The sequence below is a fragment of the Gadus macrocephalus genome, chromosome 17 (assembly GCF_031168955.1).
Source record: "Gadus macrocephalus chromosome 17, ASM3116895v1".
In the NCBI taxonomy this organism is placed as follows: Eukaryota; Metazoa; Chordata; class Actinopteri; order Gadiformes; family Gadidae; genus Gadus; species Gadus macrocephalus.
Genome location: NC_082398.1, coordinates 12685261 through 12697450, shown reverse-complemented (window position 1 = coordinate 12697450; position 12190 = coordinate 12685261). Strand labels below are relative to the sequence as shown.

The 12190-nt window shown below is 47.8% G+C and overlaps 3 protein-coding genes across 3 annotated transcripts; 1 reads left to right on the top strand and 2 right to left on the bottom strand.

The window, feature by feature from the left end:
• Nucleotides 1-2862: 2862 nt before the first annotated feature.
• On the bottom strand, nucleotides 2863-4260 carry pop7 (POP7 homolog, ribonuclease P/MRP subunit). The gene is made up of 2 exons (XM_060076681.1): nucleotides 4106-4260; nucleotides 2863-3813 (listed from the first exon to the last, which is right to left on the bottom strand). The coding sequence occupies exon 2, from the start codon at nucleotides 3770-3772 to the stop codon at nucleotides 3317-3319; it is 456 nt and encodes a 151-aa protein (XP_059932664.1). The 5' UTR covers nucleotides 3773-3813; nucleotides 4106-4260; the 3' UTR covers nucleotides 2863-3316.
• Nucleotides 4219-7156, bottom strand: ccdc96 (coiled-coil domain containing 96). The gene is made up of 3 exons (XM_060076679.1): nucleotides 6101-7156; nucleotides 5488-5796; nucleotides 4219-5106 (listed from the first exon to the last, which is right to left on the bottom strand). The coding sequence occupies exons 1-3, from the start codon at nucleotides 6854-6856 to the stop codon at nucleotides 4780-4782; spliced, it is 1392 nt and encodes a 463-aa protein (XP_059932662.1). The 5' UTR covers nucleotides 6857-7156; the 3' UTR covers nucleotides 4219-4779.
• Nucleotides 7157-7240: 84 nt separating this feature from the next.
• Nucleotides 7241-11805, top strand: tada2b (transcriptional adaptor 2B). Its single transcript, XM_060076678.1, has 2 exons — nucleotides 7241-7683; nucleotides 8386-11805. Exons 1-2 carry the CDS (start codon nucleotides 7369-7371, stop codon nucleotides 9730-9732), a joined length of 1662 nt encoding a protein of 553 aa, XP_059932661.1. The 5' UTR covers nucleotides 7241-7368; the 3' UTR covers nucleotides 9733-11805.
• Nucleotides 11806-12190: the final 385 nt, after the last annotated feature.

Here is a 12190-nt window from a genome sequence, read left to right as displayed (position 1 = left end):
TATGTTGGATCACAATTGGGCAACAAGAGGACAGAAATGGGGAGCTGGACCCGAAGTCCTCCCTAAGACCTGCAACATTAACAACGACGCTTCATCTCTGCTTCCTAATTCTTCCTTGGGATAAGGATAAATAAATACACCACCGTCTGCGGTACTTTGACTTAGAATTGTCCTTATTTTTTAAAGAAAAGGCACTTTTTTTTAATAAAGCAACCTGGTCTCACAGGAATCCGTGAAATGACTACGGACGAATAACTCGAAATCCGTGGACACATCACGGAAACACGCCGATTTCCGTGATGTGGCCACGGAATTAGCTCCAATGCAAGTTAATGACGCTGATGTTCCGTGGCTCACACACGGATCCCCGTTTTAACGAGCGAGTCGACCACGGGGGCTTAACTCAAAACCCGGGGTGGTCTCACTGAAACACTTAAATTGTCCTTGTTGTGTCCACGGAAGTTGCTCCAATGCAAGTAAATGACAATGATATTCCGTGGCACACACACAGATTCCCGTTTCAATCTGTGTGTGTGCTCCCGTTTCAATCTGTGTTTGTGCCACATTTGACCACAGCGGGGGCTTAACTCAAAATCCGTGGTGGTCTGACGGAATCACTTCAATTGTCTGTGATGTGGCCACGGAATTTACCCCAATGCAAGTAAATTACACTGTTATTCCGTGGCTCACACACGGATATCGGTGTGTTTTCGTGATCTGGCCACGGATTTCGAGTTAAGCGTCCGACCGTAGTCATTTCACGGATTCCTGTGAGATCATGTTGCAATAAAGATAACATGAAATGATTCAGAAATACAATCTAGACATTATTAATGTGGTAAATGACTATTCTGGCTGGAAACGGCAGATTTTTAATGTAATATCTACTTGTACAGAGGCCCATTTCCAGCAACCATCACTCCGGTGTCCTAATGGTACATTATTTAGCTAATTGTGTTAAAAGGCTTTTCAGCTGTGTTAGCACAGCTGAAAACTGTTCAATAAAGGTGCGAGTTTTCAAGAGAAACATGAAATTGTCTGGGTGACCCCAAACTTTTGAAAGCTAGTGTTTTAGAGACTTAACTGATCTAGCCACATCTGATGTCTTGAGACTCTATTCGTCCTTCTTTTATTCATTTATTGTGTTCTGTACTTGCTTGCAAGTTTTTAGCAAGACCACACACAATGTCTGCTTTGGATTACCTTACAATAATGCTGCTTTACAATAATTGTACTGCTTGTCAAATATGTTGTATGTCGCCTTCGACAAAGATGTCTGCCAAATTAAATTAAAGTAAAGTAAAATAGTGCATATGCAATGCCTTTAGGTCCACTCCAATTAATTACAAAGTCAACACGTGACAAGTCCAGCCAGAGAGGAGGCCTACTAATGGACCGTACCATCTGCAGGGCTAATCCATCACAACTGGGAAGCATGGACGCTGGAAGTGGGGGGGCTGGGGGGGCTGCAGCCCCCCCAGCCCCCCCTGGTGGCGAGAGGCTGAATGTGAAATGCAAAAACCCCCGTGCAAATAAATAAATACATAAATCTATCAGACTATTATTATACTATTGACATTTTATTTACATAACTCAAACAACATATTTGACTATAAACGTCACAAGCATGATTTGATTCACAAAATGTAGTACCACAAACACAGCATAACGACCGTTTAAAGTGTTCTACTCTGGGCGTCATCAACTAGGCTAGCACTAGCATTTTGAACAGAGCTAAAAACAGAGCTAAAAAGTATGAGTCAGAAAAGAATTTCGGATTTTTTCAAAGATCCTGTGGGTCATGGTTCCACCAAAAGGCAAAACACTACGAATGTAGAATGTGTCAGTATTCAAGTGTCTTTACCAGCATTACCATCAAAGGATCACCCCCCAATCAGACCGGAGGAGGAGAGCTTGGATGAGCCGGCGATGCTAACTGCTGCGGCGCCGTCGGTGGATTCTGTTGCTGCTACTAGCGGGGAAGCTAGCACTAGCTACAGTCTGAGTGAGGAGCCTTTTCAGCCAAAAGATTTTTCGTTCCCAGCCAGGCGTTTTGCTAATGAAAACTTCTCCAGATAGCCTCATCTAGGCTATGTTACTTGTTCATAACACTGTCTAATGCATAATATCAGTACCTTGTGCGTGTAATTAAATATTTGAGGTCTTATGGTGCGTTTTAATATCCATCCGTCTCGGAGGTCCGAGGACGTTGCCTAGCGACACGCACAAACACGCCCCTTTGACTTGACTTGACTATGGCCTATAGCCTACTTATATTGGATCGCCTGGTCCTCTGCCAATGCTACCGCGACAACAACTTTCCGGGTGGCGTCCATGTTTTCCTCCAACGACCGAGCGAAATAATAAAACGCTTGAAGTGTGGGCGTGGCATCAGATCCGAGATCCGAGTCGGTTCGCAGAGAATACTCGAACGCACCATTAATTAAAGACATATTCTGAGAAATACTTGCATTTCATGTGTGATTCAATGAAGCACATTCACAAGTTGGCCTTATAATAATAATAATAATAATAATACATTTAATTTAGAGGCGCCTTTCAAAACACCCAAGGTCATGGTGTATTTCTAAAACCTCTGGTCTAATACAGGTTGGTTGTGATGACATCTCATTATAGCCTTTATCACATGATTACTAGGCATATAAATAACCAAGTGTAACACCCTATCGAGAACGTTATTTATTTATGTTTGACATTTCGCATTACGACGTCATCGGAACGTTTCTCAGCCCCCCCAACTGTGAATTACTTCCAGCGTCCCTGCTGGGAAGTCAAATATTGGTCCCACTTTACCGATACGCCTGCAGTTCACACGTGAGTGAATGACTGCACGAACACCTCTTCTATCCCAATTCCACTTTATTTTTCATGACACGTTGACAATATATTCCTTAGATATATGTATATAAATATGAACACAAAATATTTCCGTAGGCCTTAAAATTAAAGAGGGATTCACATTTGGCACTGCAATATATAAGCATGTCATGTTGAACATTTCCAGAAATAAACTAAAAGTTGCCTAATAAATTTGCACCACATTCTACTTATCACAGACAACACAATACAAGAAATAAACACTCAGTTTAAACAGGAAACACAGGATTCAATTTATAGCCATTTCCTTGAAGGTCAGCGACCCCACCAGAACAGTGACAAATGGCACGCGCACACACACACACACACACACACACACACACACACACACACACACACACACACACACACACACACACACACACACACACACACACACACACACACACACACACACACACACACACACACACACACACTATGGGCTGGGGTAATACACTTTAATATGAATGGCAGAGTTATTGCGCGTGCGCGTCATGGGCTCCCCGGGGGCCTCGTCGGGGTCGTCCGGCTCAAGGTCGTCCACCAGCTCAACAGTGGAAGTGTTGGCGGCCAACTGCAGCGCCCCCTGGCTGCTGGCCTGCAGCTGCAGGGCGATGTTGATGGCCCGGTTGATGGCCAGGCCCAGGCCGTGCACGCAGATCTCCCGGTGCCCCCCGCCCTCCAGCAGCTTCTGACAGCGCGCCAGCTGTGCGCGGAAGTCCGTCTTCATGTTCACGTAGACGTCGTTGCGCCGCTTGGGGAGTTTGCGGGGAAGGCGCTTGCGGAGGGTGTACTCCACCGGGTCCATCTCCACCGACTGGAGGCCGCCGGAGGGCGACGTCAGCGGGTTCTGGGGGAGCACGGCCGCCCCTGGGGCTCGTCCGTCGGTCATGATAGTCTGTGGATCTGCAGGAGAACTCGCTGGTGAAGAGCCTGCAGAGAACAAGAACATGCATGCATCTTTTAATGCGTGGAGACCAGCTGGTTAGGCTTGCTGCACGATGCACCAACCTTGTTTATCGTATTAGATAACCATGCATAAACACATGCATTTGCATAATAAGTCATTTAAGAAATGGAATCTTATTATGTGAACAAATAACGACATTCTTACGAAATTGTGCCATGTGACAGACTAGACACTGCAGTTACGTTATGTCAACGTTCATTGACGATACAAATAACGATCTAACACATATTCATTGACTTGAATCATATACCTTACCTTGAGAAAATACAAAGTGACTATCCGTCGTTTTCCTGCAGTTAATGGGGTGTATTCCTGGTCTGTGGATGCGGATGGCTGAAATTAATGTTTATATTTTCGTGCTCCGGAAGCATTATTTATTTTTATTTTATTGAAGTGAGTAATGCAATACCGCCACCGACTGGTGCGGAGTGGACATCTCTACAGATACATCACATACCTGTGAAGAATGGTTTGTAAATTCTTACAATACTAATAAACCCCGTTTAATGTGCTGTATTCTGTTGTACCACTCAACCAGCCAAAGCAACCGACTTCTACCAATGCAACCAATTACATTGTGGATGATAATTATATTGTTTAATTTAGCTACAATTAATTAGAAAGGTGTGATGGTATTGTACTGTGATCATCATGTTAGTCATATCTGTATATATATATAACAACAAGGCAAAGATTTTGTGCATCATAAACATCTATTCGGTCAATGTTTTTTTATTTTCCCAGCATACTTTATCCCTTTACTATCATAGTGGTTGTGATACTCCTTATCACGCGTGAATTAAATTTTGCAAAGTACCTGGTACCCTATCAGACCATCTATCTAAAACAAGGGAGAGGCAACAGGCTTTATAACAAATGTATTATAACAATTATAGATATATAATTGTAATCATACACACACCCCCCAATCAGCTCTTCCCCAGCTTCGTCTTCCAGCGTGCGCACTTAAGAGCCGCCTCGGAGTGGCGCTGTCGGAGACTCCCCTCGTCGCCCTCCAGGTGTCCGCAGGCGTCCACCTGCTCCTCAAAGTCTCTGAGCAGAGCCACGTTTCCCAGCATGCCGCAGCGCTGCCTCAGGTCCAGGGCTCGGGAGCGCAGGCGGTTGCAGGCCCTCTTGGCCCCCGTGAGCAGCTCCCTCTTCTGGGCCAGCAGGCCTTCCCAGTGGGCCAGCTGGGCGCTCTTGGCCTGGTTCTCCGCCTGGATCCACTGGAGGCTCTCCCTGATGTGAACCGTGACCTGGGCAGAGGAGGAGAGGGAATGGAGAACGATGGAAGGGAACTCTACAAAGAGAGAGGTAGAGGTACCATGATGGGGCTACCTTAATACCCATAGAGGTGGAGGTGTACCTCCATGGTGCTACCTTTATACCCATAGAGATGGAGGTGTACCTCCATGGTGCTCCCTTTATACCCATAGAGGTGGAGGTATACCTCCATGGTGCTCCCTTTATACCCATAGAGGTGGAGGTGTACCTCCATGGTGCTACCTTTATACCCATAGAGGTGGAGGTGTACCTCCATGGTGCTACCTTTATACCCATCGAGGTGGAGTTGTACCTAGAGGTGGAGGTGTACCTCCATGGTGCTACCTTTATACCATGGAGAGGTGGAGGTGTACCTGCATTGTGCTTGCATAGTTCTTCCGTATCTTCCGCAGATCCTCGTCACACTTCTCTGCCAGCAGCTGCCTCTCCTTCCTCTGCTCTACCATCTGCAGCATGTCGGACACGCTCTCCGTCTGCGGCTGGGTGCGGCTCTTCCTCTTGGACTGGACGTCCGCCATCTTGGTGGCGACCAGCTCGTCCATGCATTTCCGCTCCCGCCCCAGGACCTCGTCGACGCCGGCGCGCGCCGCCTGTGGCCCCGGGGCCGTCATGGCCGCGTGGCGTTTGAGGGCCACGAGTTCCCGCCATTCGGATTCCACTTGCTGTGGGGGACACGAAAGGGGGGAGTTAGATAGTCTGTTGGTTGGTTCCAGGGGCCTGTCGACAGCGGGGCCGGGATTGGTACACGCATCCCCAAAAGATGCGTTTGGCCACCCCCTAGTGCCCACCATTTACACCTGTGGAAATGGTGGGTACATTTAATTTGTTTGTTTGTGTGTGTCTGTGTGTGCTTGTGTCTGTCTGTTTGTCTGTCTGTCCGTCTGTTGGCCTGCCTGCCTGTGTGTGCATGCGTGCTTGGTTCTAGGGTCGTTCTAGTCACATTGGATCAACCGCTGCCAGACTCACCTGCTGCAACTCTTGGGTCTGTAACTCCCTTATTTCCGCCTGCGCTTTCTTGAGGTCACCCAGTTGGGTCAGGTAGGTTTCATAGATCTGCTGGAGCTCATCCAACGGCCAAATCCCCTCTTCTGGCTGGCCGTCTCCTCCGGTATCTTTCCAAAACACTAAGTTCTCTGCGATCTTGGTTTGCAGTTCCCCGCTGTGCTGAAGGATCTCTTCCCTCTCCGCGCACAGCTGGTAATAGAGTTGCGCATACGCCCCTTCTTCCTCCTCGCGCCCGTTGCTCGAGGCTCCCTCCCCGGGGGACTCGGACCCGACACTGTCCTCACGGGAGGGCGGGTCCGTCTCACGAGGGGCCTCGTCGTCATCTTCCAAAACCAAGCTCACGCTGCTGATGTCCGGGTCGTTTCGGTCATCATCGTGTTCCCCGTCTCCTCCTGGTTCTGTAGGTTCGGCCTCTGCTGTAACCGTAGCAACAGAGGCCCGGCGCTCTTCAGCCTCTTCTGTAACCTGAGCAGCAGAAGGCCCGCCCTCGTGCTCTGGGCCGGCTCCGAGACCCCCTGACTGTGTGTCTGGCTCTGTTGACGTTCCTTCAATAGCCGTTTCCTCCTCATTGTGGAGAGGAGGTTTGAAGAGCTCTTCAGATGAATCGATCGAAGTTGCTTCGTGTATGTTCTCGTTATCTGACTCAGAGTTTTCGTTCTCCAACTTGTGGTCATTTTCATTTTTATCTATTCCCTCTGCTTCCTCCATTTGGGTCATAAGTTGAAAAAAGTCAGGCAAGTTCGAAATACTTCATACTATAATAGCATGATCGTATTATACTTTTTGTGATAATTGCATACCTTTAAAACCACCTTTTCAAACGAGGTCAGGTTAGTTCTTGTGTGCCTTTAGTCGTGGGTGACAACCCTTCATGTTATCTCCAGTTGTCGTGGAAACGTTAGGTCTGTGAGCCAATCACAATCACTCGCCTCAACGCTCATTAATATTCATGAGGAAACGAGTAACGTTTTAAACGTATACAATTATCACAACATGTTTAATAAGAATATACTTTTTGTGATAATTTTGTACGTTTAAAATGCTACCAATTCAAACGAAGTCAGGTTATAATTGTTATTATTATTTATTCGTCGGTGACAGCCATTCATGTTGTCTCCAGTTGTCTTCAAACGTCAGTTGTCTGAGCCAATCACAACCGCTCACCGCACGGTCATGAATATTCATGAGGCAAAGAGTCATCGGCGCAGCAAAGACAACCGCCAGTGCGCATGCGCTGCATCATCCAACAACAAGCGGAGCAGCGAGCAAACATGGCCGACCTCGGGAAGAAGAAGTACTGCGTGAACTGCCTTGCAGACGTCACCAACCTGCGGCTCCGCTGCACCGACTGCCCCGACATCGAGCTGTGCCCCGAGTGCTTCTCGGCCGGTGCGGAGATAGGGACCCACCGGAGGTGGCACGGCTACCAGCAGGTGGACGGCGGCCGCTTCCCCCTCTGGGGTCCGGAGGCGGAGGGAGGCTGGACCGGCAGGGAGGAGCAGGCGCTGCTCGATGCCATCGAGCAGTATGGCTTTGGAAACTGGGTATGTGTGACTTTAAGTTTGCGTGTTTGGTTTTTGTTCACTTTAGATGACTGATTAATTATTCACATTTCTGGTTATAATCTGTAAGCAGGGTATCGTCACTGTATGACATACAGTATATAAACAACCTCAGCAAGTACTATTGTTTTAAGAAACCGAAATGAGTATGTGTTCATTATCTGTGGACCGAAATAGTTTTTGTGTATTATAAAAAAAATTAAGCTGTAGCTTTGTTTGTCTGGGGTTTATTTGCCAATCCACCTCTATATTATGCATGCATGAGTCAAAGAGTCTGCACACATCTGAAGAGAATCGATGTTTTGGGGGGAAAAAGAAGAGCAACTTGTGGATGACGAATCAAGTCAAGTTAACAGTTCACATGCAATGTACATGTTATGGGACGATCGATTTTGCTTCTTAATGAAAGATCTTAAACATTTAAATAATCTACTTATTCTACTTTCAATATTTTCATTGGGAATTGAAGTCACAGATGTATAAATAGTATACTGCTACAATAGTATGCGATTTATAGATTGTGTGTAAATAATGTGTTGTTAATAATCTTTAACAACCAAATTAACCAATCCCAATTCCTTTTACCTGATAAAATATCCACAGTTATTTAAACTATCTACGTTGGTCGTTTCCTCCATCGATCCCCCTTAACGCGAGTCGCTTGTGTTTCCCCTCGCTTCCCAGGAGGACATGGCCACGCACGTGGGTGCCTCGCGGACGCCCCAGGAGGTCATGGAGCACTACGTCACCATGTACATCCACGGCAACCTGGGCAAGGCCTGCATCCCCGACAACATCCCCAACCGCGTCACGGACCACACCTGTCCCAGCGGGGGGCCCCTTTCCCCGTCCCTCACCACCCCGCTGCCCCCGCTGGACGTGTCCCTGGCCGAGCAGCAGCAGCTGGGCTACATGCCGCTGCGGGACGACTATGAGGTGGAGTACGACCAGGACGCCGAGAAGCTCATCAGCGGCCTGTCGGTGAACTACGACGACGAGGACGTGGACATCGAGATGAAGCGCGCCCACGTCGACATGTACGTGCGCAAGCTGCGCGAGCGCCAGCGCCGCAAGAACGTGGCCCGCGACTACAGCCTGGTGCCGGCCTTCCTCGGCCGCGACAAGAAGGACAAGGAGAGGCCGGGGGGGGGAGGAGGAGGTGGAGGAGGAGTAGGAGGAGGGACGGCTGGGAGCACGGCGGCGGCGGCGGGGGGGGGAGGAGGTGGAGTAGGAGTAGGAGGAGGAGGCGCGGTGGCAGGACCAGGGTCGGGGGCCACTGCCCTGGGGGTCGTCTCCTCCGGTATCCTCGCGGCTACGGGAGCTGGCGGCGGCGGTGGGGGGGCCGGCGCCCCGGCCACGCCCAAGCGCAAGATCACCAAGGAGGAGAAGGAGCAGCGGGCGCGCCTGCGGGTGCTCTGCCAGTTCATGGCCCACCGGGAGTTCGAGGAGTTCTTCGACAACGTGCACAAGGAGCGCGCGCTGCGGGCCAAGGTGCGCGAGCTGCAGCGCTACCGGCGCAACGGCATCGCGCGGCTGGACGAGGCGGCCGAGTACGAGGCGGCGCGGCACAAGCGCGAGAAGCGCAAGGAGAACGTCAAGGGCGTGTCGCTGTCGTCGAAGCGGGGGGGCGGAGGGGCGGGGTTGGCCGGAGGCGGAGGGGGCGGGGGCGGGGCGCCGGGCTCCGGAGGCGTGCTTGGGATCGGAGCCGGCGGGGCGGGCATCGGAGGCGGAGGTGGGGGAGGGGGCGTGGCGGGGATCAAAGAGGAGGGCAAGGACGGGGAGTTTTCCGCCATCGAGAACCTGGGGGGCTTTGAGCTGCTGTCGGACCGCGAGAAGGTGCTGTGCAGCTCGCTGAACCTCAGCCCCGGGCGCTACCTCACCGTCAAGACCCTCATCATCAAGGACCACCTGCAGAAGAGGCAGGGCATCCCGGCAAAGAGCCGGCTGCCCGGCTACCTGGACAAGGTGCTCAGGAAGCGCATCCTCACCTTCCTGACGGAGAGCGGCTGGATCTCACGGGACGCCTCCTAACAGCGGGACGTCCCCGCCGTCACTTGTTTATTGGCTGTTGGTGAGAGAGAGACGATTACCGGTCGGGCCGTGCTTGCTTGCCCCCCCCCCCCCCCCCCCCCTTTTCAAAGTATAACTTGAATAATTGCAAGGAGAGAACAAACAACATTTTGAATTTAAGTATTTCCAGTATTTTCATACTAATGGTAACGGTGAAATCATAGGCCTTTATTTTTGCATTAAAGTACAGAGACCCTATGGTAATATGAATCAAACAGGTTTACCTGGTGAGTGTGCATCACTGAGGGTTAACTCTCATTGACGTAGAAACTGAGAAGGTTCAGGCTGAACACTGACCCAGCCAATGACTGTTCTTTATTATGGCAGCTCATAATGGACGATGTTGATTCGTGTTGGAGACTGTGATCACCTAACATAACCTTTCGGTGCTGAAAGCCGAGAGGGATTGAAATTAATATTTCCATTGAACGTAAAAGGAGGTTATTCTGGAAGGCACAGAGATGGAACTATGGCTCCAATGGAGCCCTGGAATTATTACAGTTTGCTAGAGCAGTTTTATATCTAAAGCTTTTGCATTTCGGCACCCAGTAGATCAAAAGTCGGATAAGACCTAGCTTAATTTGCTCAACAGACTGTGATAACATTGCTCTGATTCCCCCAGAGTACTTATAAAGGGGAAAGCCTAGTCTTTAGGGCATTATATATTAAAAAAACAAACATTTTGGACACAATTTTTCCCGGCACGTACAGTCATTGTTTTAACTCATGGTTTGCTCTGTTTTGGTAATATAATGCATGGCTAGTGAGTGCTTTCATCTGTTTCATCTCCTTTTAATGGCGCCTTCTTCAAGGATGGAGAAAGGTGGTTGTGTCTTGACTTATGTTTTGTCACCCTGAAACACTGTGGCTCATTGCCAACCTCACATTCTGGATGTGCACCTTGGAAGTGCTGAGCAGTAACCAGTTCACTTGAATAGCTTATCAATAATATCCAAATGTCAGGTTATTAGTTGGTTTGGGCAAGTAGTTTGAAAAGTAGGTGTCATTGTTAAGCCTACAAGTGAAGTGTGTTTAATATTTGTTGATTGTCTTCCAATGCTTTCTCCCTCTGAGCCTATCATTGTCCAAATCTTCATTGTTCTTGTGAAGAGAGAAAGGGTCTCATAATGGGGTGTTTAAATGTTCATCGGGCACAGCGAAGATCATTTCCCTTCATCTGCATTTGAGAAAAAAAAGTTACTTTAGACGGGGAGCTAGGTGGGATTAATTGGACAGGGGAATGACAGATCCAGAATGTGTGTGGTCTTTTGTCAGGACTGTCAGGACCTGTAAAAAGATGCTACATTTGCACACAAAAAGCATGATTAATACTTTTTCTCAAAGATCCCCCCATACATCCTTCATGTTTTTGGCAGTGGGTACGTCGTATGTCAGTGGAGGCTTTCCTGCATTTTGACCATGGCAGTTTTTTTTCATCGTTTAAGTGAGGGGACTCCTTTTTCATTGGCTAGTGTGGTTGGTTCCATTCAACATAATACGTGATTGTGTAACAGTCTTCTTCTTTCCTACTGCGGAGAGAAAGCCGTCGCTGTCTCGAGTATTTGACCAAAATGTTGTAATTCTGCATGTGAAGCTAGCTGTTGGGTTCCCCATAAGATTCCCTTCATGGATACATGTCTCTGAAAAAATAGCAATTCAAATTGCTCAATATTGTTTCATGTTTTGGGGGAATATATTTTCCATTATACGTTGTGCAACTTTGTAAATAATTTTGTATGATAAATCTAAGAGGTTAAAATACTGACCTGTGAAATGTACAGTATTTTATTTCAGAATTGTATAGCTTTTGTAATTAAGACCAGCAAATATAGGAGGGTGTGTAAAATCCATTTTTCTAAACCTCCGTCTAGTCATGGCATGTTTTCGAGCTGTTCCATTTTATACCAATAGTTTATTCATAAGTCTATATAAACTTACATTTGTGCGTTTTTGCTGTTCTATTAACTGTGGTTGCACATGACACAGTGTGTATGTTTTTGTATTAAAAAGGTGCAAATGCTTTATACTTTCAAATATGCCTGTTCATTCGTCAACATTTTTTATAAACTATTTCCTCAGCATCTCATTGATACTGACCATTAACCTGCTTTTGCTGAGGCATCTGTATCACTACTTTAAGCACAGATTATGTAGCAGTAGAACTCTAAAAATGATCTCATCACAACCCTGCTTGGTTTCATATTGCCAATAAGAAAACAATCTGATTGAAGCTGAACTGAGCTCAACTCCCTGCATGCTGTGCAGTGCACTCAAGGTATTGAATCAAGGCTTCCACCCATTTAAATGCTACGTTTTTACACAACAGCCTGTCAACTTCCAAAACACAGTTGACATCCTTTGTCCATTAACCAAATACTGTTATAAAGGGGAGAACTAAACAAAAATGACCTTTTTTAAA